At 43.3% G+C, this 25,379-nt stretch overlaps 1 protein-coding gene across 4 annotated transcripts in view; it reads right to left on the reverse strand.

Moving 5' to 3' along the window:
* Nucleotides 1-25,379, reverse strand: part of FHOD3 (formin homology 2 domain containing 3) — a 497,516-nt gene that overhangs the window by 142,701 nt on the left and 329,436 nt on the right. For 3 of the 4 annotated variants that reach the window (XM_029219969.1, XM_029219976.1, XM_029219986.1), the window contains one exon: nucleotides 1,450-1,563. In XM_029219969.1, coding sequence (XP_029075802.1) covers nucleotides 1,450-1,563 — 114 coding nt within the window. Of the gene's footprint in view, nucleotides 1-1,449; nucleotides 1,564-5,435; nucleotides 5,511-5,922; nucleotides 6,277-25,379 lie in introns of all 4 variants that reach the window. The other variant, XM_029219995.1, reaches the window with a different exon arrangement.

Consider the following 25,379-nt stretch of genomic DNA (forward strand, 5'->3'; position numbering starts at 1 on the left):
CAACTCTGCCACAGCCCAGCCCCAGGTACCATGGGGGGCACAGCAATGAATGGAGCCTGGTTCCCTGCTCCCGAGGAGCTGGCAGCCAAGCATGTGCGAGGTATGTTTTGTGATATCAGTCAGGCTCTCATATTCCTCACTTCAGCCCCAAATCTCACATCTAATAGGACAAGGGTTCTCTTTACTGGTGACCTCTCTGGGAGCACAGGCAACCTCAGCTGATCCCCAGAAGAGGTGCCCTAGGGTAAAGGGCAGAGAGTGTCTTCAGGGTAATCAACTTGTTACCTTATTACCAAGACCAAACTGAGCCCAAATATGCCCAGCCCAGCACCACACTGGACTGTGGAACCTGGGATTTTGACACCATGGGATTTATGCACCGTCTTAGAAATTACAGGTGATGTGTGGCCAGGTAAACCCCATTGGACAGCCCTTCCTCCTGGGGCTCTGTATCCCAACCAAACCCCCAACCACCAGCAGCGCTCAGCAAAACACACTTCAGAATGCACAGGAGACGATTTGAATTTGGAATACAGATAGAATTTGTTTTAAACTCGGGATTTGAGGCAAATGACTTCTGTGAATCGCTCATGTCTCAATACCTGATCAATCACGAGCTGCTGGAAGTTACATCTCATCATCAAACATTGTCGCTTCCCACTGGACCCACACGGTGGGGTTCACACAAGGCTTTCATGTGTACTTGTTCATCTGCTCATCAAAACCGGCCTCTAAGGTAAGGGTTGGCATAAGGGGCATCTACCCTCAGGGATTAAATAACTTCCCACTGAGTGAGCTGGAACCCTAGCCTGTGTTCTCTAACTCAGCACTCTTGCCATATAAGGGTACCTGTTTTTAATTGTTCTAAGATTACAGGTCTTACCTTTCCCTTGTAAACACATCCTGTGCAATCATTCGCTTCTAGGAGTAATAAGCAGTTCATTTCTGGTGGTCTAATTAGTACTCTTGCCAAGTTACATTCCTTCCATGGACCCATACAATTTGTTTCTCTTCTGGTAGGTCCTGGATTAATAACACAACACCTTAACAGGCCCACTACCTCCTGATTTACATAAAATGAATCATTCAAAGGTGAAAACTGATGTGTATAAGACAAATTGCACGGTTTACACAAAATCTAGAACAGTTTTTAAGAGGTGAATAGAAACATTCACATTTAAATATTTTAGAACAAACTGGTATACCTATCTATAGTATGCAGGGAGATAAGACAGTATTACCAATAAAATATCACCTCTAATAAAATATTTACTTAGTTCACAGTGCGAAAGAGACAGAAAAGATTCTTACCTTTGGGCTATATTCTGTAAAGGGAAATATTTCAGATTATTCTTTTCATTTACACTTTTCTTTTGGGCCCTCTTAATCAAACTGATTCCCTTCACTTGAGGACAGGGAAGTCATCACCATGCTTCTTCTAAAACCCACCTTTCCAGCCCGGCCTCCTGTTGAGGTGAAAGAGGTGACGTGAGGGTGATGGGCACATTGGATCCAGACGAAGGCCTCGAGGAGTGATGAGAGTTGTTGCCAAAGTTGCTGTATCTGGAGAACGCAGAGATTTAAGTTGTGGGGCAGGAAGGGACAGAAAAATGAGTACCAGTCAATAAATGAATAACACGTGGCAAACTATGCTAATTTTTGCAAGAAAAACAGGTCTGGAAATGCTAGCACTGTTAGTGATTACCCTAACTTGAAGAAACTAGTAACTTCTTTGTTTTATTTCTCATCAGAAAAATTTCCCAAAGTCGAAAACTATTAGGCAGCAGGTATGACAAAGGGTTTAAATAAAACCCTCATATTTCCTTTCTTTTTAAGTGTACATTAAAACTAGTTGCTAACATAAATCAAGAATCCAAATTACTTTCAATTGAATCTGAAGATTTTCTTGCCTCTCGTGGTGACACAATTAGCATTAATTGCATCAAAGCCTGCAGAAAATACCGGATGATGAGCTAAAGAAACATCGGATTAAAAATTCTCCTTTAGGTGTTTCTGAATCATTTTCATCCATTAAATGCTATAATCTCATCACATGCCCAAGGATCAAGGAGAAACTGTCCCCAGAACTTCTAGGCTGGCCTGCTGCTTGGAGGTGCACGTATTCGATGTTTTCATCCAATATTTCCCTAGAACCAAAACTACAGCCACTAGGTTCCAATGAGCTTTTATCATTTCCCAGTCATCTCTAACAAGTTTCAGGATTTGTAAAATTCTAGAGTTTTCTTTGTTTTTCAGAATAGCTGTTCTTTAGCTATCTATTTGTATTTAGCTATCACGATCAGAGCTTTGCCTCACAACCTCCTCAGCTACAAGGTAGGGCCGACTCCTTCTTCTAAACTGGTGAGGACACGGTACTGGAGTGTGTGGGACCCCAAGGGTCACTATGATATAAGTGCACAAAGACCTTCCCCCATGCAGTGAATCCAATATAAACTCCCACCAACTAACCTAGAATTGCTAATTCTAGGAAGCAATTTGACCTCAAAATGTGGATACCCCTTGACCAAGTAGGTCTACTTTTGAGGCGTTAACATAACTTTATGGTTATTTATATACTAAAATATCACACAGGAAGATACTCACTGGAGCCTCATTGAGATCATGGCAAAAAACCAGAAACTACCCAACCAGGTAACAATGTGAGAATGGCTAAGAAAGTATGATGTAACATTCGTCAATGGAAGATTACACAACCGTTAAAATGATTGCCAATTTATAAGTGATAACATGGCAAATGTTTATAATGTACGTGTACGTGAGTGTGTGTGTGTATAAATATACACACACACACACACACACACATACTGCATGTAACATCAAGATATAATATTACGCATTGAGTTTGATCACAATTGTAAAAAAATATTCTTAGAGGTTAAAAACCACGTGTAGAAAAATGTAAAAAAACAGGCCATCTTTTTTTTTTTTTTTTTTTTTTTGCAGTACGCGGACCTCTCACTGTTGTGGCCTCTCTCGTTGCGGAGCACAGGCTCCGGACGCGCAGGCTCAGCGGCCATGGCTCACGGGCCCAGCCGCTCCACGGCACGTGGGATCTTCCCATACCGGGGCACGAACCCGTGTCCCCTGCATCGGCAGGCGGACTCTCAACCACTGCGCCACCAGGGAAGCCCAGGCCATCTATTTTTAAAACTGGAATACGGAGGTGAAATTTCAGTCTTCCTTAATAAATTACATTATTATAATGGGAAATAAAATACTTATATTATCCCAAATCTATCCTGTGTTGCTAAGTCTGGTGTGTTGGCTGTTGCTCTTCTAATCTGCTTATTTGGTATCACGTGTCAGCCTGTGCTAAGTACCAGGCACTCTGGCAGGCAGACAATACTACCCCACCATCCTCCCCTGTTAACATACCACCTTCATGGGACTTGGTTTCTGGACACTCATCTTCTCATCTCTTAAAGTCGCAACACTCTGCCTGTCCAACAGGTTGTTTACTGCTTCTCCAAGTGAGTATTGGTTTGATTTTTTCAAGAGGGCCCCCAATTATACAAATATTGAATCACTACGCTGTACACCTGAAGCCAATATAACGTTATGTCAATTATACCTAAATAAAAAAATTAAAAGAGAGGGCCCCCAAAACCACAGGCCACAGAGAAGACAGAAAAGCAAAGGATGAGAATATACAAAAGAAAGCAAGCAGCAGAGAGGGGAGCACAAGCTCAGCAGGGAAGAGAGCGAGAGAAGCAGGAGGCAGTGGGCCCCACTTGGGAGGGAAGGACGCTGCCCAGGACCTCCAAGTCCTCAGAGACAGGCCCTGGGCTCCAGCGTCAGCCCTGCATCACCCAGCTGCCTGGACACTAAGCTTGTTATTCTACGCAAACATCTAAAACCATCCCCTTCCCAATCAAAAGTGGGCATCCCAGAGAATGTTTTAACAGGATTACTTTACTAAAATTATGTTTTGATGACGTTATGGAAATATATCAAGCATAGTGTCGTGCTCCCTCTTTTGGTTTTTCTACTGGTTGAGCAATTAATTCAACGACCTCATGGTCTAATTTTGCTTCTGAATTTCAGCCAAACTAACTGGATCATACAATTCACTCAATTCACTACACGGCGTTTTTGGGTTTTGTTTGTTTGTTTGTTTAACATCTTTACTGGAGTATAATTGCTTTACAGTGGTGTGTTAGTGTTTGTATTTTTAAAAAATTCTTTTTAATGACTAACTGGTTGGTCTCTGTTATAACCCATTCAATTTCAATCAACCATTGAGCAGTCAAATCTGTGGCCATACAGACCTCTGAAAACCACAGTGAGTGAACATCAGAAAATTAATTGGTATGAACGATATTTATACAATAGTCAAACTCCTGTCAAATAATTAAAAAATTGTAAACTTTTCTCAGTGAAATCCAAGCCAATCTTCATTCACAAGCATGCAGATGCTTTTCTCAATTTATGTGTATATTCGTTTCGTCCATTTCCATGTTTCTATTGCTCTCATCCCCCAGGACTGTCAGTGGTACTGAAGCCTGGGGACCAAGTGGGAGGGACCTGGGTCCCAGGAAAGCCCCGTCAGAAGCTGTGAGACCATCACCATCCTGGGCTAACACCACCCTGCTGGGGAAGATGAGGTTGCCAAGATATTTTTTCTTCCAGTCAAATGTGCAGCTCCTAACTTGTACACAGATACTGTTCTTGGGGAACATGAGAGCTATATGTTGGATGCATTTCATGAAAACTGTGTGAAAGATCACAGTAACTGAGAATTTTAGACCTAAAAGAGACTGGTAGAGGACTTGTAGTTTGGAGGTGTTCAAACTGGAGGCCACGTACTCCTGATGGTGTACAAAGCCATTCTGGTAGACACCACTCCCCACTTACCCAACCTCTCTGTGCCTCAGTTTCCTCACCGTATATAAGGGCTAGAAATAGAACCTACCTCTTCAGGGTTAAGTGATACTTTAAAGTACAGGGCTTGGCTCTCAATAAATGCTCAATAAATGTTAGCAATTATTATTATCACTCTTAATATGGGAGTGGCCATCAGTCAATGCCGACTTTTATTATTGACTTTGGACAACTGCTTGTTTAAAATATGCAAACCCTCTGTTCCCCATTCCCTGCTCTGCAGAGAGGTCCTGATCCAGGCATCAGTGAGGGGCAGGCACACAGGCAAGCTGACAAGCACCTGCTGAAAATTCCCCGTGCCCTTTTGATCTGCACACCTCCCTCCCTCTGCCTCATCTCCGGTTTGCATAAGAATCATTGAGGTGTCCATACTTAAATAATGTAATTATACTAATGCCTGTGAAGTGATTCAAACTGCAGTTGTTTGCCATCTCATGTGAAGCTATGAGCAATGTCTGAAAGAAACTTACATACATTAGAATAAAAACAGAAAGCTACAGAAAAGGGAGAGGAGATAATGAAAAGACACCCACCTATTGGAAGAGAAAGACCGGAAGTTGTAAGGCTCGGAGGCAGAATACGTGCTCGGATGGAGAGAATCAGAGGAACTGTTAAACGAAGGAAAACCCCACTCGAAACGCTGCCTGGAAAGCTGACAAAGCACCTGGCTGCCTTCCGCAGATCAAAAGAGAGCCCGTGCTAGAGAGATGGGCTTGAGATGTGTAGATTTTGACAGACTGTGCAAATTTTTATAAACCTTAAATTCAAAAATCCATCTTTAGTAATTACATTATAACACAAGAGCTCCTCAATTCAAGCAGCTGGAATTTTCTCTTCTGCCTTTTGCCTACATACTGGTAATTAGTGAGCGCCAGGGAGCTCACACCACAACTGCTCTCTGCTCTGACTGGAATCTCCGCAAACGCAGCGAACGAAAGACAAGCCAGAGGATGCAGCTAAGGCGCTGCGTCACCGTCCCCGGGTTAGCCTCGCACAGGCCATCACGTGGGCCGGATCTACCTGCTTTCCTGCTGGGATTCGTCTTCCTTTTCCTTGGTGGACAAGGGCGAGTCCTCAAAGTCATAGGAGAAGAGGTGGAAGGGGCTGTGAAGCACATAGGGCAGCTTTTCTATGGTTGGTGACGCCTGCGGGGGGCCGGCTGCGGCGCGGAAGGGCTGAGAAGCCGGGGAGGGCGTGGAGGGCGCCCGCAGGGCAGGCCCTGAGGACCCTCTGCGCAAGGGGGTCCCCGCCGCACTGCCGGTCGGGAGCTGCTTTCCTGGGGAGGAGGCACTGGAGGCCGCGGGGAGGGCTGGACTCTCGCGAGCAGCATCCTTTCCGGCGGGGACCTGCTCTGAGGCAGGGGTGGCCTCAACCCTGGGTCAGCACGGAGGAGAGGAGGAGAGGAGGAGGGGGAAGGAAGGGGAGGAAAAGAGATTTGGGAGAGAGGGAGCAAAAGTTAGGAAAGAGAAAAAGACACGTCAAAGCTCACTACTGTTAGGGACGCTCACTGAAGAGTCCAGCTGTGTTTCTTGACCTGCAGCATAAAAGCCAGAAGCCCCGGTTTTCCCAATAATCCTGGCGCCCTGGGCTTGCCTATCTGGGGGGTAAGACCCACCTGGCCTCTGAGCATACAAGGGCCTTGATGAGGGGATTCAGTGGAACCTCAAAGGCTCTTCTGCACCTGCCCCTCAATCCCCAAGTTTCTCCCCACTGGTTGTGTCGGCACCGGAATTTCCACAATTTGAACTTCATTTCTTTGTCTTGATCAAACAGGGGATCTGCCCTCCTCCTGAAACACCCAAACTTGAGGACAAGGTATCCCACAAGCCCCATACTTAGAGTCACTGCTTTCAGATCCTTTCTGGAAAGCAAGTGTGAAGAAGGAGAAAAGATGCCAGCAAGAAATGCAACGAGCTGGAAATGAGGGGCCGGCAGAGTGAAGACACATTTTGCCCGGTTCACACTTTCCTCAGGGCCTCCTCTACCACTAAGCCCTAGATGTCTAGACTCCTGCAGGCAGGCCTCATTCTGCCACAGATACAGTTATGAAGACTTTCCATCTTCAGGGGACTGGATTTAGACCACTTAGACATTTTGAAGCCTACCTTTGTAACAGGAGAATCTACATTAAACTCCGCAGTTTTCAAAACCATAGTCCTTTCCCCAGAGAACTGGACTCCCAGCCATGCCCACTCGGGAAAGGGATGTGAGCTGTTTTTTTTCCTACCTCAAATCCAGAGCTCCATCTGTATATAAGGGCAGGGACATACAGGTTTCCCTGGCTCAAGGGGAGGATGGGATGAGACCACACTGCAGTGCCCAGGGCAGGCCTGGCAAAGGTGGTACACACACACAGGGGGCACACGTGGTGGGCACACATGGCGGGCAAACACAAGGAAGCAGCCAGCAGGAAGGGGAAGCAGTGGAAGACACCAAGCCCACAGAAGTAAGCAGAATCTTTCCCACCACTTTTAAGTCTAGTAGGTTGACATCAGGGAAGAAATAACATCCAGATCAATGTTAATGATCACCGTGTTTAAGGTCAAACCCTGGTGTTTAATATGCGCACCTTTGCTTCCTAAAACTGAAAAGTCTAACTGTATCGTCTCTGATGAAGACACCCTCCAGAATCAGTCATATAATCAAAGACACTGCAGAGGACAGGATAAACCACCATCTACCGCTGTAAGACAGCACGAGTCAGTAGGGACGCCTTTGGAGGCTGCTCTTTCCGGCCAGATTCCTCCATCTGGTCTGTAGGTACTGCCGAACTGTTTGAGTCCCTGAGGGTGAAAAGTCTGTGGGTGGGACATACCATGCACATTGAAGCACATGTGGAGCCACACCGATGTATTTATTGAGGGTCCACAAAATTTTCTGTGACTCAGTTTTGACCTAAGGTGGGACTGTCAACTGAACCTCCCCCCTTCCCAGAGCATCCCTAACTAAAGTCACTACCCCCAAGCATGGCACTCGGCATGCGCGGGGGCCCTTGGTTAATGCTGACCTTTCTCCCCATCTCATTCTGGAATATGCACCTCACTCTCTGTCACTAGGTCATTCCTTTCCTCTCTCTACATCCAGCTGGCTTCTTCCCAGACATTTCCAATGGGGGGAAGCAATCAGTTCAGAGAGGATTCCATGACCCCGGGAGGGGTGGGCATCTCAGCACGTCAAATGAGCCTGTCTGAGAACTTTTATGTGCGCCGGTGGCCCCAAGAATGAGGCCACAGCAGCAAAGAATCACATTAACTTTGAACTTGGTAAGAGAAAGATTTTACCCTAATTCATCCACGATCCTTTTGACTTTGCTTATTTGTGGAAAAACTAACAGCAACAATATCAGTTGGCAGCGTAATCAATCAAGTGAAGGAACCCTTCAGTTCTAGAATTATTTTTGAATATCAGAAAATGAACTTACCCATGATCAATTTTTATTTTTCATACAGACATCATTTGGGGAAAATACCACAAAATGTACGCATATCTGCAAGGTGCCTGTGTCTGTTAACACTGCCCGAAGACAGAAAGGATGCACCTTGGAGAGGTGAGTGGAGGACAGAAAACTCCCCCAAAGGGCTGTAGAGCTATGGTAGTTATTCTAGGCGTGCAAATAAATGCTGGGAATTTTTTCTGTGCTACATGGGGTGAAAAGTGTTCCTGTCCATTTGGATAAAAATCAAAATGCATTATCCCTACAGCAGTCATCCACACATTATAGATAACATTGTACTGGTAAAATTAGTAGGAAGAAGGGGACACGTGGAATTCTTCTTCCTACATTGTAGAGAGGGTTAAAGTTTTCTGAGCAGAAAGGAACATCCCGTTAGTTACTGTCAATCCGACTGAGCCGAAGCACTCAATGAGGGAGGGGACAGTGGGGAGAAAAGCTCCTGGGTGTGTCTCCCATAAAGCAAGGTTAGGCAAAGCAGCGTCTGAGTAAAAAATACGGTTCTCTAGGGAAAACGTGCTCAGTTATTTCTATAAAACTAGTCACTCTGTGGCTCCGTGTAAACGTTTGCCGGTGGGAGCTAGTGAGGAAGGGAGGAGGCTACTGCAGGGTGGCTGCAAACTATCCGTTAGGGAGGAGACTCCAGGCTTGTGGTGGGAGCCGGGGAGTGTCCAGCCCTCGGTACCTGTCCGTGCCCGGACAGGGGGCATCGTCATCTTTCTCTTCCTCTGAATTGGGCTCCGTGACTGGCTGCTCCTCTTCCTCCTCCTCCTCGACCCTGAGGCAAGGCCAGGAAAAGAGAAATGCACACAGAGACAAGATGGAAAAGCAAGATAAGCATTACAGACAAACAGGAAGATGAAACAGAAAAACTCCAGCTGGCTGAAATGAAAAGAGCACACTTAGAGGAGACAGTTGTGAGATGGGGAAACCTAAGTGTGGGCTGGAGATGCAATAACCCAGCACAAGCCAAATTTCTTTGTCAAGTTGGCTGGATGCTACTGCCTGCAACCCCCGACCCCACTCCTCCCATCCCCCTACCACACATGATTCACAACAGCTTCTGGCCTTGGGCAGGCCTCCCAGGTGGTTCTCCTTCTGCATACAGAGTCATGCAGTGGCTGTTCTCAGGGCTGCCCAGCGCCTGCAGTGAGAAGTCCTCATGTCTTCACTGCATTCCTTCCTGCACCACCCTCTACGGTGGACGGATGGTTTTTGCATGTCACTCCCTCATTCTCAGTCAATGTGTTTGGGGGTGGGGGGCTGATCCCCCCCCCCCACTTCAAGGGTTAACACATGGTCCAGGTGGAGTCAATCTGGGCCACCCCTGGGATTTCTCCTGGTGCCTTCAGGGATGAGAAGGTACAAGGACACCCTAAGTCTAGTGGAGGAAGGCTGCCTGTGAGTGACCCCGGCCCAAGAACAGCAGAGTTGGAGAGAGAGGGGCGGACATGGAGAGAGAGGAAAGCAGTCTCCATGACAGTTTTAACACTTGCATCTAATACTTCTGAAGCTTCACCCTGGCCTTTCACTAACAGAAGATAATAACTTTTCATTTTTGCTTAAGGTAGTTTAACTTGGGTTTTGCCCTTTCAGCTAAACAAATACAGACTTTGATAACTGAATCATTACCCTCCTTTGGCCTCTAAATCCTATCAACACGTGACTTATGTGATGCAAGTGTTCCATGTGGAACACTTAGCCAAGCTTCTCAATCCCTTGCCAAAGGGATTAAAACTCCTGAACTCCAATGACCTTCATCTTTGTTCACTTCAGGCCCTCACAGGCTGGACCTCACCATCACACCTAAGTAGCCCACCTTGGAAACCTGACATCCGAACTTCTACTCCCCGACCACAAGCCCCCATTCCCCCAAATCTCTCATTCCTCTCCTCCCACCGTAACTCTTCTGCAATCTCAGTGTCCTCCTCTACTTCCTAAATGTCCACCAGCTCCTTCTTGCCTTCAATCCTTATGAATCGACCGTTTCCCACTGTAGGCATCATTCTGCCAAAATCTGTAACTCTTTTGCCCCACTCTCCTTCAGTTGCAGTTTTTCTTTTTACTGAAATATAAAACACATACAGGAAAGTACACGAATCCCTGAGGTTTCACAGAACAGATGCACCTACATGATCAGCATTCCTTTAATGCTCCCTTTGAACTGCCTCCCTCCCCTACTGGAAACAGCACAGGTCAGCTTTGCCTGATTTTCTTCTCCATCTAAAAGGAATCATACTGTATCCAGCTCCTTTTGTTCAATATTACACTTGTGAGATTCATCTATATTGTTATATGTACTTGAAGATCATTCTTTCTCATTGCTGTATAGTATTCTCTTACATGAATATACTATAATTTAGTTATCCATTCTACTGTTGATGATAATCAGGTACCTTTCAGTTTGGGGTCATTTTGAATAGGGCTGTTATAGATATTGGAGTACATGTGTTTTAGTGTTTTGGGTCATGAGATATGCTTAAATTCATCTTTATTAGAAACTGTCAAACAATTTTTTTAAATGAATGAATGAATTTACATTCCCATAGACAGTATATGAGCATTCTGGTTCTTCCACATCCTTGCCAAGATTTTATATTTTTGTCTATTTCATTTGCTATCTAATCTGTGTGTGATGATGTCTCATTGTGGTGTTACTTTGCTCTCCCCGATGACTAATGAAGATGGGCACATTATCATACTTTTAATGTCTATTTAGATATCCTCTTTTTGAAGTGTGTAAGTACTTTGCCTTTAAAAGAGAAAGAAAAGGCTCAGACTTCCCTGGTGGCGCAGTGGTTAAGAATCCGCCTGCCAATGCAGGGGACACAGATTCAGTCCCTGGTCCAGGAATATCCCACGTGCCGTGGACCAACTAAACCCATGCACCACAACTACTGAGCCTGTGCTCTAGAGCCCGCGAGCCACAACTACTGAAGCCCGAGTGCCTAGAGCCTGTGCTCCGCAACAAGAGAAGCTACCACAATGAGAAGCCTGAGCATCACAACAAGGAGTAGTGCCCACTCGCCACAACTAGAGAAAGCCCACGCGCAACAACGAAGACTCAATGCAGCCATAAATAAATAAACTAAAAAAAAAAAAAAGGCTTTTTATTTGTAGAAATTCTTTACATAATTTGGACACAAGTAGTTTGTCATATTCTAGTGTTGCAAATATGTTTTCCCTGTGGGTTGCCTTTGCATTCACTTCATGGTATCTTTTAATAAACATACGTTCTTAAGCTTAATGGGGCCCTATTTATCTTTTTTTCTTTGATGGTTAGTGTCTTTTTTGTCCTGTTTTTTTTTTTTTTTGATTACACCAGGGTCTTAAAGGCATTCATTCTCTTATGTGACCCTCTAAAAGCTTTATTATATAACCTTTCACATTTAAATTTGCAGTCCATCCATAATTTATTTTGTGTATCATATGAGATAGGGGTAAGATACATTTTTTCCCCACGTGGACGTACAGTTGGCCCAGAACCATTTAGTAAGAAGGCCATATTTGCCCCATGTTAGTATCATCTTTATCACAAATCAAGTATATATCTGTGGGTTTCTGGACTTTTTCTCATCATTAGTCAATTTTTCTATCCTTGCATGAATACTCTGCATGAATCTTTGCATGAATACTATCTTAATTCTTACAGTTTTATGATAGACCTTGACATTGCAAAGTAAGTCCTTTGCCCTTTATACTTTCATAAAGTTTTTGAATCAGCTTGTCAATTTTCACCAAAATCTAGATGGACTACTAGTTGGGATTTTATTGAATTTATACACAAATTAGAACTGACAATTTTACATATTGAGTCTTCCAACCCATGGCTGTGGTATATCCTTTATTTAGATTTAATCTTATTCCAATATTCTTTCATTTCTTTTAAAGCTTTAAATTTTCAGTAGAGGTCTTATATATTTTCTGTTAAATTTATTTCTAAATATAAATTTTAATGCTATTGTACATGTTATCAATTTCCAATTTAATTTTCTATTTATTTGATGATATATAGAAATAAAATTGATTTTGGGGGTAAATTTACCTTGTATCCAACAACTTTTCCAAATTTATTAATTGTAATACTTTTTATATAGACTCCTTTAGATTTCCTATATAGACAGTCATATCGTCTGTAAGTAACGATGGTTGTATTTATTTTGCTCCAATTCTTATGCCTATCTTTTTCTTGCCTTATTACACTGGCTGGGCACTGCAATATTACATTGAACTGAAGTGATGACAGTAAGCATCTTTTCATTGTCCCAAATATCAAGAGGAAATATGAGCTTTGCCACAGATTTTTTATTCTTTATCAGATCAAAGAAGTTTCCTTGTTTGCTAAGAGTTTTTACCATATATGAGTACTGAATTCTATCAAGTGCTTTCTTTCCATTTATCAAGATAATCATATGATTTTCCCCTTTATTTTTTATTTATTTATTTATTTTTTGCGGTACGTGGGCCTCTCACTGTTGTGGCCTCTCCCGTTGCGGAGCGCAGGCTCCGGACGCACAGGCTCAGTGGCCATGGCTCACGGGCCCAGCCGCTCCGCAGCATGTGGGATCTTCCCGGACCGGGGCACGAACCTGTGTCCCCTGCATCGGCAGGCGGATTCTCAACCACTGCGCCACCAGGGAAGCCCCTCCCCTTTATTTTTGTAAATGCAATGAATTACAAAACTGCTTTTAAAAGGTTAAACGAACCTCGCATACCAGCAATAAACCCCATCTTGTTATATACCATGTTACCCTTTTTATAAACACCTGGGTTCTATTTGTTAATATTAAGAATTTTTTAAATTGAAGTATAGTTGATTATAATATTATTAACAATTTTTTACATGTACTGGAAAGAGATTGATCTATAATTCCTATTTCTTAAAATGTGCTGATCAGTTTATGGAATAAACGTTATGCAAGCCTCATAAAGAGGTAGGGCAGAGAGGGTGACAGCTGTGGAGCTAAAGAAAGAGAGATGGATCCGAAAAAAATTAAAACAGATTTAGCTGAATTTGGTGACTGGTTAGATGCGGCAGGAAAGGAAGAAAGAAGTATTGGTACAACCCCATGGTTATATACCCCATACCTGGATTGAGGGGTGCTTCTGTCAGAAACAAGGAAGCCAGTGGAACAGTGAAGACAGCATTCCTCCTGTAATGCCACAAGCCACAAACGAGCACACCTCATCTGTCCTTCCGAGCCTGGTACAGCTCACCCTCACACAGCACAGTCCTTTTTGTTGGCAGTCCTTTTCTGCTCTAACAGCAGTCAAGTTAAAAACTGTACCCTCAACCTTCAGCCTGAGGCTACCTTCCCTCATCTTGATCAGGAATTTGCAAATGTTATTACTTCTGGTCTGCCCAGAACCCACAGATCTCTACCCTGCCAACCAATGGGTCTCTCCTCTTTAACTCAAAACAGGGAGCCCCATCCTCCAAAATGACTTGACTTCATTTGTCCTCCCAGGTGGTAAAGTCATTTAGAAGCAAAGTCTGCTGGAGTTGGAGAGGCTCGGAGCCAACTGCCTGGGTTGCACTCCAGCTCCATAATTTACCAGCTGTGTGACCTTGGGCCCCACTTTCCTCATCCCAATTTAGGATATCAGCAGTACCTACCTTCTAGGAGGACTGGGTTAATGTGTAAAGCACTTGGAAAAGGAGCAGTATACAGTGAGCAAATCGATTTGTTTTAGCTATTAGCTCTCATCATCATCACCATCATCGTCACTGGCTTTGGAGCCTTCTTAGGAAACCTCTACCATCCCCCGCTTAATGGATACTCAAGAACTCTGCTTCATTCACTAAGGAAGAGGACATAGTACTCGGCAAAGCACTCCCAATCACTGGCAGAGAGTAACACTTTCCCCTTTATAGCTTCCACCTGTGTAAGCTGTGTATTTCTGATCCTCCTCTCTTGCATGTAGCTGTCCTACAGATGTGTGGAGACAGTGATTCTGATCAACATCCCAACCGGTTTCCTCTTTGGGCTCAACATCTCTGACGCTGCAATAAATCTTCTGATGACTTGTGTGTATCATAGCTTTGCTATCATGAGTGGCAGAGCAGGACCAAGGGCAGGCAGCACAATGACTCACTCAGGGAATCCACTTCCAGGAAGTCCCATGGTCAAAGCACTGGCCTTGCCCTACAACTCAAATGCATGAAGAAGGAAATACCCTCTCGTAGGGCACGGGACTTTCTATGCTTGATTTTATTTGGTTTCATCCTAGTAGAATTAGTCAAATGGAATGATATTTTATGCTGCCAATATTTAAGACTGAAGAATTAGTTCAGACAATTTTGCTTTTTCCCTAGCTGAACTGTCTCTTAAAGTATAACTTAATTTTGTTTATACTTGTTCTAAGGCATTCTGGGTCTTTGGTCTCTGGCTTTCAAATACCTCTAGGGGTATTCTGCTTGTTTGTAATTGATAAGGAGTTACTCTAGGGCACAGGCCTGTTCTGAACCCATCAGGTAGTCTCCTTTTAACCACAAACAGTCCCAGACTGGAGGCCACCCTCTTCACGTTGGAAAAGCAACAGGCCCACCGCCTGACCAATTCTGCAGGGCACAGTTTCCTTCAAAGTCAAATTAACTTTCTCAAATTCGGGTCTCAGGCTGACGTCACGTATCTTAGGCTTCAAAAAACAAGAAGGAAAATGGATGTTGCTGAGATGCTTTAAAAGTACAATAGAAACATTTAAAACAGTATTAAAGTATATTGTAGGACCAAAGCAATCAGGATGAGGAAGAGTTAAGCAACACATTTGGAGCAGACATTTCAAGACATCTAATAGACATAAACTCAAATCAGGAATATGAAAAAAATATATTTTAAAAATCAGTAGAAACACAACTATAAAAGTGAGCAAAATATACAACCATGGCCAATACATTTATGTGAAATGATATTTTAAAACCGAAGTTTAAATATAAATCAGTCAGAGTTTAATAGAACTCAACTGGAACTACAATGAGATACCATTTTTTATCTGCTTGGCAAAATTAAGACGCCCGAAGATAATACTAAGCACTGAAGAGCATTTAGACCAACTGGCTCTCATATACTGCTGATAGGAGTGTGCATTAGCATAATGACGCTGGCAAAATAACTGGCACTATCTCATAAAGTTAAGCATTCATATCATGAATATGACTGGCATCACCTAGAAGTGGCATTGCTGTAGCCTGGGGCAGTGGTTCTGAACCAGGTGATTCTGCCCCCTAAGGGACATCTGTCAATGTCGGGAGACATCTAGTCTTAGATGCTGCATCCTACAATGCACGAGGCAGCCCTCCACAACAACATTTGCACCGAATACTTTTGGTCCAAAATGTCAACAGTGCCGAGGTTGAGAAACCCTCTCTAGGGATGCCGAAGCATGTGCACCAGGATATGAGTCTGAGAATATTCTCAGCAGCACTGTCTGTAATTACCAAAAAATGGAAACAACCCAAATGCTCACCAATGGGAAAAAGGATAAATAGATTGTGGTATATTCCAAGCAGAGAAAATGGAAGACCTTCAGCATCACATGACAATATGGATGAACACTGGAAGCATGATGTGGAGTGAAGACAAGTGCAAAGAGAAACTACAATATTCTAATATTTTTTATAAAGTTCAAAGAGGCAAAATTGTATAATATACTATTGTTATATATATATATCTGATAATACTAAAAACAAATAACAACAAACCCGTAAGACAACACTAAACGATATTTAAGAGTGCTGGTTACCCAGGTTCACAGATGTGAAAGTTGGAAGCTCATAGTAAGTTAAGGGTAATGCTCTGGGTTTCTAGCTAGACCGTAGTCTCATGGATGTTCTTTATATTAATATTTATATAACATTAATAATTAATATTAATCATGTTTATAATATTTATATAAAATATAATAAACTAAATAAAATAAATAAACTAGGAGAGAGCCACACATGGACCAGTGATGTCAGTGTATCATGAACTAAGGATTATGATTAATTCAATTCTGGAAAATTAGAATTTTTTAAATAGATTTTATTTTTTAGAGCAGTTTTAGTTTCACAGCAAAATTGAGCACAAGGTACAGAGGTTTCCCATAATAAGTAACAATACAAACACTTTTTAAAAGTGAAGAAGTGTAACCATGGGGCAAGGGCTCTCCATTTACCCAACAATTATTTATTGAGCATTTATTATGTGCAAGATACAGAGGTACAGTGGTTAGTAGAGGTTCTCACCTTAATGTTTACAGGTCTGTAGGGGAGAAAGACATGAATCTAATTGTACCAGGAAGTACTCAAGTGAGAAAAATTTCCACAGTGCTCTTGGGGCAAAACTCAGAAGGCCAAGCAGGAATTGACCAGAGGACAAGATGGGACTTTACACATGACACTCTCCTGCTCCAACACGTACACGCTAACCTTAGGATTAAGTCCAACTTGCTCAGCTAACACCCCCATCATCTCGCCAACTTCATCTCCCTCTCTCCCTTCAGCAACTCCCCCACCCTAGTCTTAATCCGTCTATTGAGCTGTCCACCCAACACCAAGGGCATTTCAGCTTGGGGTCCTCAAAGGAGCCATTCTCCCTGCCTGGAGTTACTCCTTCTGCTCTGTTTCTCTAGTGGACCCAGCCGCCACGGACATCCACATCCGCCTGTTGCAGACCTGTGGCCCAGTGGACCTCGCATGGTGCTCAGGATGGAGATACTCGCTATGGATGGTCAACAGACAGAGTGGCAAGAACTGGAAAAATGACCTTGGAGATCTCCCCACGTTGCAGATAAGAAAGACGAGGTCCAGAGAAGGCAAGATCACACAACCTGCCAGTAAGAACTGGCGACGTCATGAACCTGAAGCAGAATCTAAACTGGTTTCATTGCTCTACCGTCACTGCACATTTCCTTCTAAGCAATAGCACCCTGGATGGCGCTTCTCAGTCCTCCCTACACAGGGCATAGACAAGAACATCTGCACAGGCCACCAGAGTAACGGACAGGAGACCCGCCCAGTGCCCCAGTCACCCCAGACCTGCCTTGTTGCCCTGAGGCGGGGGGGGGGGGGGCGAAATCAGTGTCTTGACACAGGTGTGACCCATTTGTGGCAACGAGTTAGTAAGTTCTGTATTAAGGTTTAGATAAGATGCAGGCATTTTAAATGCCCCATTTAGTTCTGTAAAATGCATATGGCATACTATAATTAGATGAAAAAAATATGTCATAGAAATAGTGTGTTACTGTGAATGTAATTATGCCACTAAATTGTACAATTAAAAATGGTTAAAACGGTAAACTTTGTTATGTATATTTTACCACAATTAAAAATTTTAAAAATTTACAATTTAAACAAACAAAAATAAATAAACAGAAGAAATAGTGTGTTAAATTTCTGTCAGACAAAATGCCCCCTTGGGCTCCATCTGTATCCCTCAGATGGAGCAAACACTGCATCCCTCTGTGAGAGAGTACACTTCAACTGGAGTTTGAACTTAGCCTCCTGGTGACTCATACTTTCTGCTCACTTCAAGGCTGTTTCTAGGTTACCAAGGCCCCAAGAAGAGATTTGAAATTTTCCAATTAGTTATCTTAATCAGTTAAGACGTATATCTGACCAACTGAAGCAGTGATTTCATTCAAAAATAGTTTTGTTATCCACCAAAGAAAAAAAAAAAAAAAAAAAAGAAGCTTCCCTCAAAAGATTTTTGCCAGCTACTAAGAGAATGAAAAAGACGTTTAAGAGAGCCCAGCTGTTGCTCTGATGTTTCCATGGTGAGAACCCAAAGTTAGACAGGAAAGTATTTATTGTCCCTGTAACACTCAGAGTTTAGAAGGAGCATATTTACAGGCCATGGATACTAAATATACCCAGGAACTGGACAACTGGCCAGAACCTTAATGCACGAGCCATTATTTTGCTATTTTGTTTTAGAATAAAATACTAATGGATCCAGCACATTATTTCTGCGGAAAACATGGAGCAGTTTAATATAATGGAATTCCAGTCTGCATAGCCTAAAACCAATAGGAAGAAAAACACAATTAGTAGCCTGGTTGCAGGTTTATTTAGGAGTAAAACAAATCAATCCAGGGATAACTGTGGACTATGAGGTGTCTCACTACTTTCTTTTGTGGGTACTTTGATTTTATGTTTAAAAAAGACTTTATTCCAAGCCAGAGATACTGCCGAATTGCCTTAAGTGTCTCTTAGAGGCCTGAGAGAGCAGAAGAGAAACTAAGATGAAGGTAGACTGGAATTCTCTGTGACATTTTGGAAACAGCAGGGACGCCAAGCACAGACCCAGGCTGAGGTTTCAAGATGGCGGCCTCCAGAGGTGAAAGCAGCACTGCCTGCGTCTGGCTTGGCTCCATCCTGAGACCCGGAGGCTCTCTTATGTCACCCATAAAATACAGTGGAACAGCAGAACAGGAGCCTTCATCTCTGGTAGCCTATGATAGCTGACGAAATGAAATTGTGTGGACAGCAGACAAGTTCTCTCATCTCCAGAAGTTGTACAACTATTAGTCAAATAGTGTGCTGTCCAGCCAAGCTCACTTTTAAACGTTTCGAATAACAGAATTCCTTACACACATTCTGTTTCATGTTTTCACAAACAGGAAGGCAATGATACTAAAGAATGAAAGACTCCAAGTTAGAAAGAGACATGATATGTGTGTCTTTAAGAGGCAGATATCAAATGTAACCACCAAGAGGAAGCCAACCCCATTTCAGAGTTTTGTGTGTAGGTCCATCTTTCAAACTCATGACTCAGTTTGATTCGAGAACTCGAATTGCCTTTTCACATGCTTTGGACTTCGACACACCACCATCAATCATCCTTCAGGACTCAGCCCAAATGCCTGAGGAGGCTTTTTGGACAGCCCCCCCCCCCCAACCCCTGCCCCATCCCACTATCCTCTTTTCTAAAAAAATCTTTTAAATTAATATTTAATTATAAGAATTCATACTCCCTTTGAAAAAGTATAATATTACTGATAAAAATTAAGTCCCCTTTGACCAGAGGTAACCACGGTTATAAATTCGGTGGGTAAATTTCCGGATTAAAAAAGAACGTTTTAACATATATTATTCTACAGTCCCTTTAATACAGCAATTGATGTGGCAAGTATGTTGGTACTTCTGGTGTGGCGCATTTCTTATAATTGCTAGTTGCATCCCATCATGTGGCTATGCCATGTTTTCCTTATCTAGCCACTCCCCGAGTTGCTGTTACAAGTGACGCTGTAATGACAATCCCTGCACATGTCCTTGTGAGCTGCACGTTATTGTCAAGTGCATATCCTTACATCCCTGCTACCTGCACACAGCCCTGTTTGCAGCCTTCAAAAGCCCTCTTCCAAAGCTACACACATTTACTTGCTACAATATTTATGTGCACACTGTCTTATGAGGCTGGAAGAGTCATAAGGGTCATGCTTACCACTCTATCCTCAGAACCGAAAATCTGGCATGTACAGGAAAATACAAGCTGGTGAATAATGAAGGAATGAACGAATATCATTTTGTTCTCCTTTGGCTCATAAGCTACTATTCCTGGCTCAACAAAATCAGGGCAGTAATCATAACATCAAAGTTCAGAGAATGTCAGGACTGACTAAGAAGTCTATCCCTGTATACTTACTGCGAAATAATATACTCAGTGCTGGGGTTTCTCTTATAGAGAATTGGTGGCTTGCTCGTTTACTTGTAGGCGTGAACTATTATGGATGTGGACCCAAGTCCCAGCCACGTTTTAACAACCGCAAAGTCACTTCTTCTTTTTCTTTTTTTAAAATAAATTTATTTTATTTTATTTATTTTTGGCTGTGTTGCTCTTCATTGTTGCGCATGGGCTTTCTCTAGTTGTGGCGAGCTGGGGGCTGCTCTTCGTTGCGGTGCACGGGCTTCTCATTGGGTGGCTCCTCTTGTTGCGAAGCACAGGTTCTAGGTGCGTGGGCTTCAGTAGTGGTGGCGCGTGGGCTCAGTAGTTGTGACTCGCGGGCTCTAAGAGCGCAGGCTCAGTAGTTGTGGTGCACGGGCTTAGCTGCTCTGCAGCATGTGGGATCTTCCCAGGGCTCGAACCGTGTCCCCTGCATTGGCAGGTGGATTCTTAACCACTGCACCGCCAAGGAAGTCCCAAAGCACTTCTTCTCTGCTTCATGATTTTTTCCCCTTTTCACAATCAAAATCATTTACTCTTCTAACTCAATTTTGCAAAGCTTGTTATAAGTGAAAAAAATATAGATAAAGAAAGAAAAATATCTTCCTAAGTCCAGTAAGTATTTGTTTCACTTCGGAAGGCCTGCCACTGGCACGAAGCCCTGATACCCCCCACCCGCTCGCCCTGTTCTGTCCCAAGACCTCTGGGAGACCAAGGCCTGCACTCAGCAGGTCCTGACTGGCCACTTCTTCATGGGGGCTCATCTCCAGTCAATGTTTAAACTCATGTTTATAAAACCAGAACTGCATGACTGGGAAAAAGAAAAAAAAACAAACCTCAGGAATTAAAATAATTTCTCTGGAGGCAAACGTGATTACTGTAATGGAGTATTCCTGAAGTGTGATATAATTGTCTCGGATTCCTCACTGAGTTGTTGTGTCTTTGGGAAGCACGCTTTATCAGGATGTTCAAATGGCACTTAGGCCGCAGATAACCGTCCCAAATGTGCCCAGGCTTCCCTGCTCTGCAGGCCACTCTCCCAGGGCAAGGGACAGGCTTCCCTCTACCTGGCTTGGCTCTGCCTCCTGTTTCTCTCCAGGGAAATCAGACTCTCACTGGGCTGGTGGGGTGGGGGTGAGGCTGCAGTCACTCATTTATTCTAGTTATTTAACCTACTCTCTGACGGGTGCTCTCACGCAAAGCACTTTACAGGGTTCACCCCTTAACTCCTCGCAGGAACTGCTGAGGTGGTACTATTACTACCCCATTCACGGCTGAGGAGCTGAGGCACAGAGAGGTTAAGGAGCTTGCCCAGAGTCACAGAGCTAGAAGCCGAGATCTGAACCCAGGTAGTCCAACCTTAGCATCTAAGCTCCTGACCATGATGCTCTGCTACCTCCACTATGATCATTTCTTTGTGGCTGGAAATAAATGCCTCTTCTCTTTAAGGACTGGAAGAAGCTGTGAATCTTTCTTTCTTTCAGATTCTTTTCATGTATTCAAGTGTATAGGGAGTCTACCAGTTCTCACCGCTTGCCCATCTCACCGAGGCCCCATTCCACCATGAGGAGAATCAATGATGCCTTGATATAGACAAACTTGGACCACAACTATAGCCCATGTCAACCCTCATCAGTGTCTGAGACATCAACATTACCTCCCTTAGAAATCAATGTTTTTTCTACAAGGATATGATGCTTCTGTGATCACTGTCAGCTCACTGGACACATGTGTGAGACAAGAATGACATTAGGCCAGGTCTCTCTTTCTTTGGTTCTCTCCTCGTCAATTTCCAAAGCCTATTCCAAAGGGGTCCCTTGCAAAATGCTTCACCAGCATCACTTTGGTCCACTATAAACACCTTTTTTGCCATGTCAGATTTGCCCTCCTCAGCCTACATTTTCAGGGTTTTATTTCCCTGCTAATTCAACCTTCATCACTGAAGAGTTAACTACCAGGCTCCCTCCACAGACTCTTGTAAAAGAGACAATCTCATTCTTCCTTCCATGATTGGATTTAATCGACTCAGTTTAGTAATCATTAGAAAGCCCCTGCTCCATCTCCAAAGGGATCCTGGAATTGCCAGGGATATAAAGAGAGAGATGCTTGCTCTCCAGAAGGACCACCCACAACCCGTACCTGCATGAACTGCCAACAAAATCAGCTCTACTAGAAAGGGCTGTGAACAGTCAGGACATGGATGGGAAGACATGTATTACAGAAAATGGAGAGTTTGCAAGGGCAAGGGCAAGCAGGCTTGACACTGAAAGAAAATACCCAAAGCAAGTCAAAGATGTAACCAGAAACAAAAACCTTTCCTTCTCTTTGAAGCGTGTTCACCACTCCCACAGTAAAGGGCTGTCTCTTCCTGCAACATCACACCAAGGAAGGCCACTCTAGCTTGAGAAGCATTCACTCTTGAAGACAACCAATATCAAGGTTCATTGACTTGGGAAGTGAGTGAACTTCTCAGTTTCAGAATTTCATGACAATTCTACCCTTTATCCATTCACTTCTCTACTCACTTGGTTTGTTTTCCCTGGGTTGTGGCATCTAAGCCCAAGCTTAGAGTTCCAGAGGTGCCTATCCAACTGCCTATGGGACGTTCTACCTGTGATCCAGATATCTCAAACTGAAAATGCCCACAGCTTACTCAGTGGGCTGACAGCCCTTTTAGTATAAAAGAAATCTGAATTCTAATTCAGGTAACATGGCTCTTTGTGACACCAGTCCACCATCGTCTGGGTCTGCTGGCTTTCCGAATAAAGTCACTGTTCCTTGTCCCAACACTTGGTGTCTCAATTTATTGGGCTGTTGTGGTGAGCTTGGACTCCATAACACTACTATTTATATAATAGGTTTTTTGCTTGCAAATCGATTGTTCACTGCCAACTACTTCCAAGAAAGACAGAACTAGGGCTACTCTGCTATTTCTGCTGCAGATCCTGCAGCTAAAGGAGGAGTGGAATCCGTAAGCCCTGGCAATGAAGCCCTGTGGACAAGGCATGACACAGACCAGAGGGCAAGGCACGGCCCTGGAACTAAGCATCCAAATATGCCTCCTTCCTGACAAAATGCAGGAAAATGGCCTCCCCAACGCTGCACAGTTTCAGAGTTAGGCTCTCCCATCTGCCCGCTGGTTCCTGGGGCTGGTAGAAAGGTGCCAATACCCTTTCCTACTCCCGCAGGAAAATAGAAAGCCACACCCTCTCCAACTGCCTCCCTCCAGCTCCCACCCTGGAGGCTCAGCCCCAAGGCTTGTCTCTCTTCTGCCCACCACCCACTGGGCCATTAACCGGTGCACATCAGGTATGATCCCCCAAAACGTGAGGACAGCTTAGCCTCCGATAATTGATAGTTAACTGTGGCTTCCTCTCAACCATGAACTTTTCTTCTCTATACCTTCTTTCCTGCTCCCATCACCAAGATTACAGCTGGTTAGTTATGATTAACTGGGAAGGCTGTTCCGGTGTTGCAGTTATTGCTCTGAACATTTTCAGAACTCGTTAGGAACTGTCTTCAGTGCCAATTTATGAGAAAAACAAGCAAACCAGTATGACTATTTCAGGATCAAAATCTAACAGTGATTATAAACAACACAGCTCTTGGGATGACCAAGTTCCAATAAACATTTGCTCTGAATGATTTTTTGCTTTCTCAACAAATTCTCGACTAATTCATCCTCAAAAGAGAAAAACTTGTTACTACAGAACACATTCTATAGATTCAGAGACTAGTTCCAGGGATGTTTAGCTCTGAGTGCAGGCTCTGGACTAGGACTGTATGGTCTGGGTTCAAACCCAGCTGTGCCACTTACCACCTGTGAGAGCTTGTGCAAGTTCTTTAACCTCCCTGTGCCTCAGTTTCCTCATCTGTAAAATGGGGAGAATACTACCACCTGCTTCATGGAATTTACAACATATGTCAAATTGTTTAGCACCATAGTCAGCACAAAGTAAGTGCTCCATAAATGTGGTTCCTGCTATCACCACTGCCGCTACTACTCACCTCCTAGAGAGTGAAGGAAAAATAGAGAGCATTCTCCCAGGACAACACAAAGAGGCCACAGTTAGAAAGAGGACACACTTCCCTGAGTGAGCATGACGCCTAAAAGCCACACAGGAAAAGACTAACAGATTGGACACTATAACAATATGTTTTATGCATATATCAAGAGATGCCATAAAGTAATTTAAAGATAGTTAAAATATAGGGAGAAAATATTTGTGACATAGTTGTCCAAAAGTTAATATCTATAATGTATTAAAAATACTACATTCTCTCTACTTTTGTATCTGAAAATTTCCACATTAAAAACAGAATGGCTGTACACCAATTAAAATGCTTAAACCTTTCAGGAGACAACTGAGCCAAGGATATAAACAGACTGTACTCAGAGAAGGAAATGTCCACAGCCAATGAAGCAGCTACAGATGAATAACCTCTGTAGTAACAGAAAAATGCAAATTAAAATGCTGAAGCACCACATTTTACTTTTCAGCATTATAAAACTTCTGAAAAATTCTTAACATCCAGTGCTGGTGATGGTGTGGGAAAATGGCCAATCATATGCTCATGGTAGAACAGCCAGTTGATATGGCCTTTTAGCAAGCAATATGGTTGACACCAATATGTAATACAATATTACAAAATGTAAGCATCCCATGATCTAGGGGATTTCACTTCTAAGAATCTCTCCTGAAAGAATGTTAATGTATGTGCACAAACGTGTGTGTGTGTGTGCGCATGTGTGTGCGTTCATTACAGAAAGTTTGGTACTAGGAAAAAAACTGGAATCAAGCCACAGCAAAATGAATGAAGGCACTACGGTATTATGGTATATCCTTACAATGGAACACTAAGTAATAGTTTTTAATGTATTGTAGTAATTTTTTAAATGTACTGACAAAAAACTAGAACTAATAATATAGAAGAATGGCAACACGCATTTGATAATTGCTTACTAATTGCCAAGTACCCAGTATATTTGTTTTATTTCTACAGGATCACAGGGGGAAAAAAAGGGTAGTTGAATAAAACGGCGAAGGGCAGAGACTCCGGATCCAGACCACCTGAACTCTAAAACCAACCCCACATAGATTAGCTGTGGGACTCTGGACAAGTTACTTCAATGTTCTGGACAGTTTTTCCTCCTGTCACGTAGAGGTAATAACAGTGCGTATACCTCATAGGGTAACAGTGAAAAGTATAGTACACTAAAGCTCTCAGCATAATGCCTGGCAGATACTTAGGCGCTCAGTACCTTATCTGAAAACATAAAAGAGCTGCTCTTTATTCTGTTTTCACTCTGTGCCAGGGGCCATGTCTAAATGGGTACAGGGCTAGTAGCGGCAGAGCCAAGCGCCTCCATTCTACGTCCC

The sequence above is a fragment of the Monodon monoceros genome, unplaced genomic scaffold, assembly GCF_005190385.1.
Source record: "Monodon monoceros isolate NGI ecotype Baffin Bay Population unplaced genomic scaffold, NGI_Narwhal_1 Super_Scaffold_1, whole genome shotgun sequence".
Classification (NCBI taxonomy): domain Eukaryota; kingdom Metazoa; phylum Chordata; class Mammalia; order Artiodactyla; family Monodontidae; genus Monodon; species Monodon monoceros.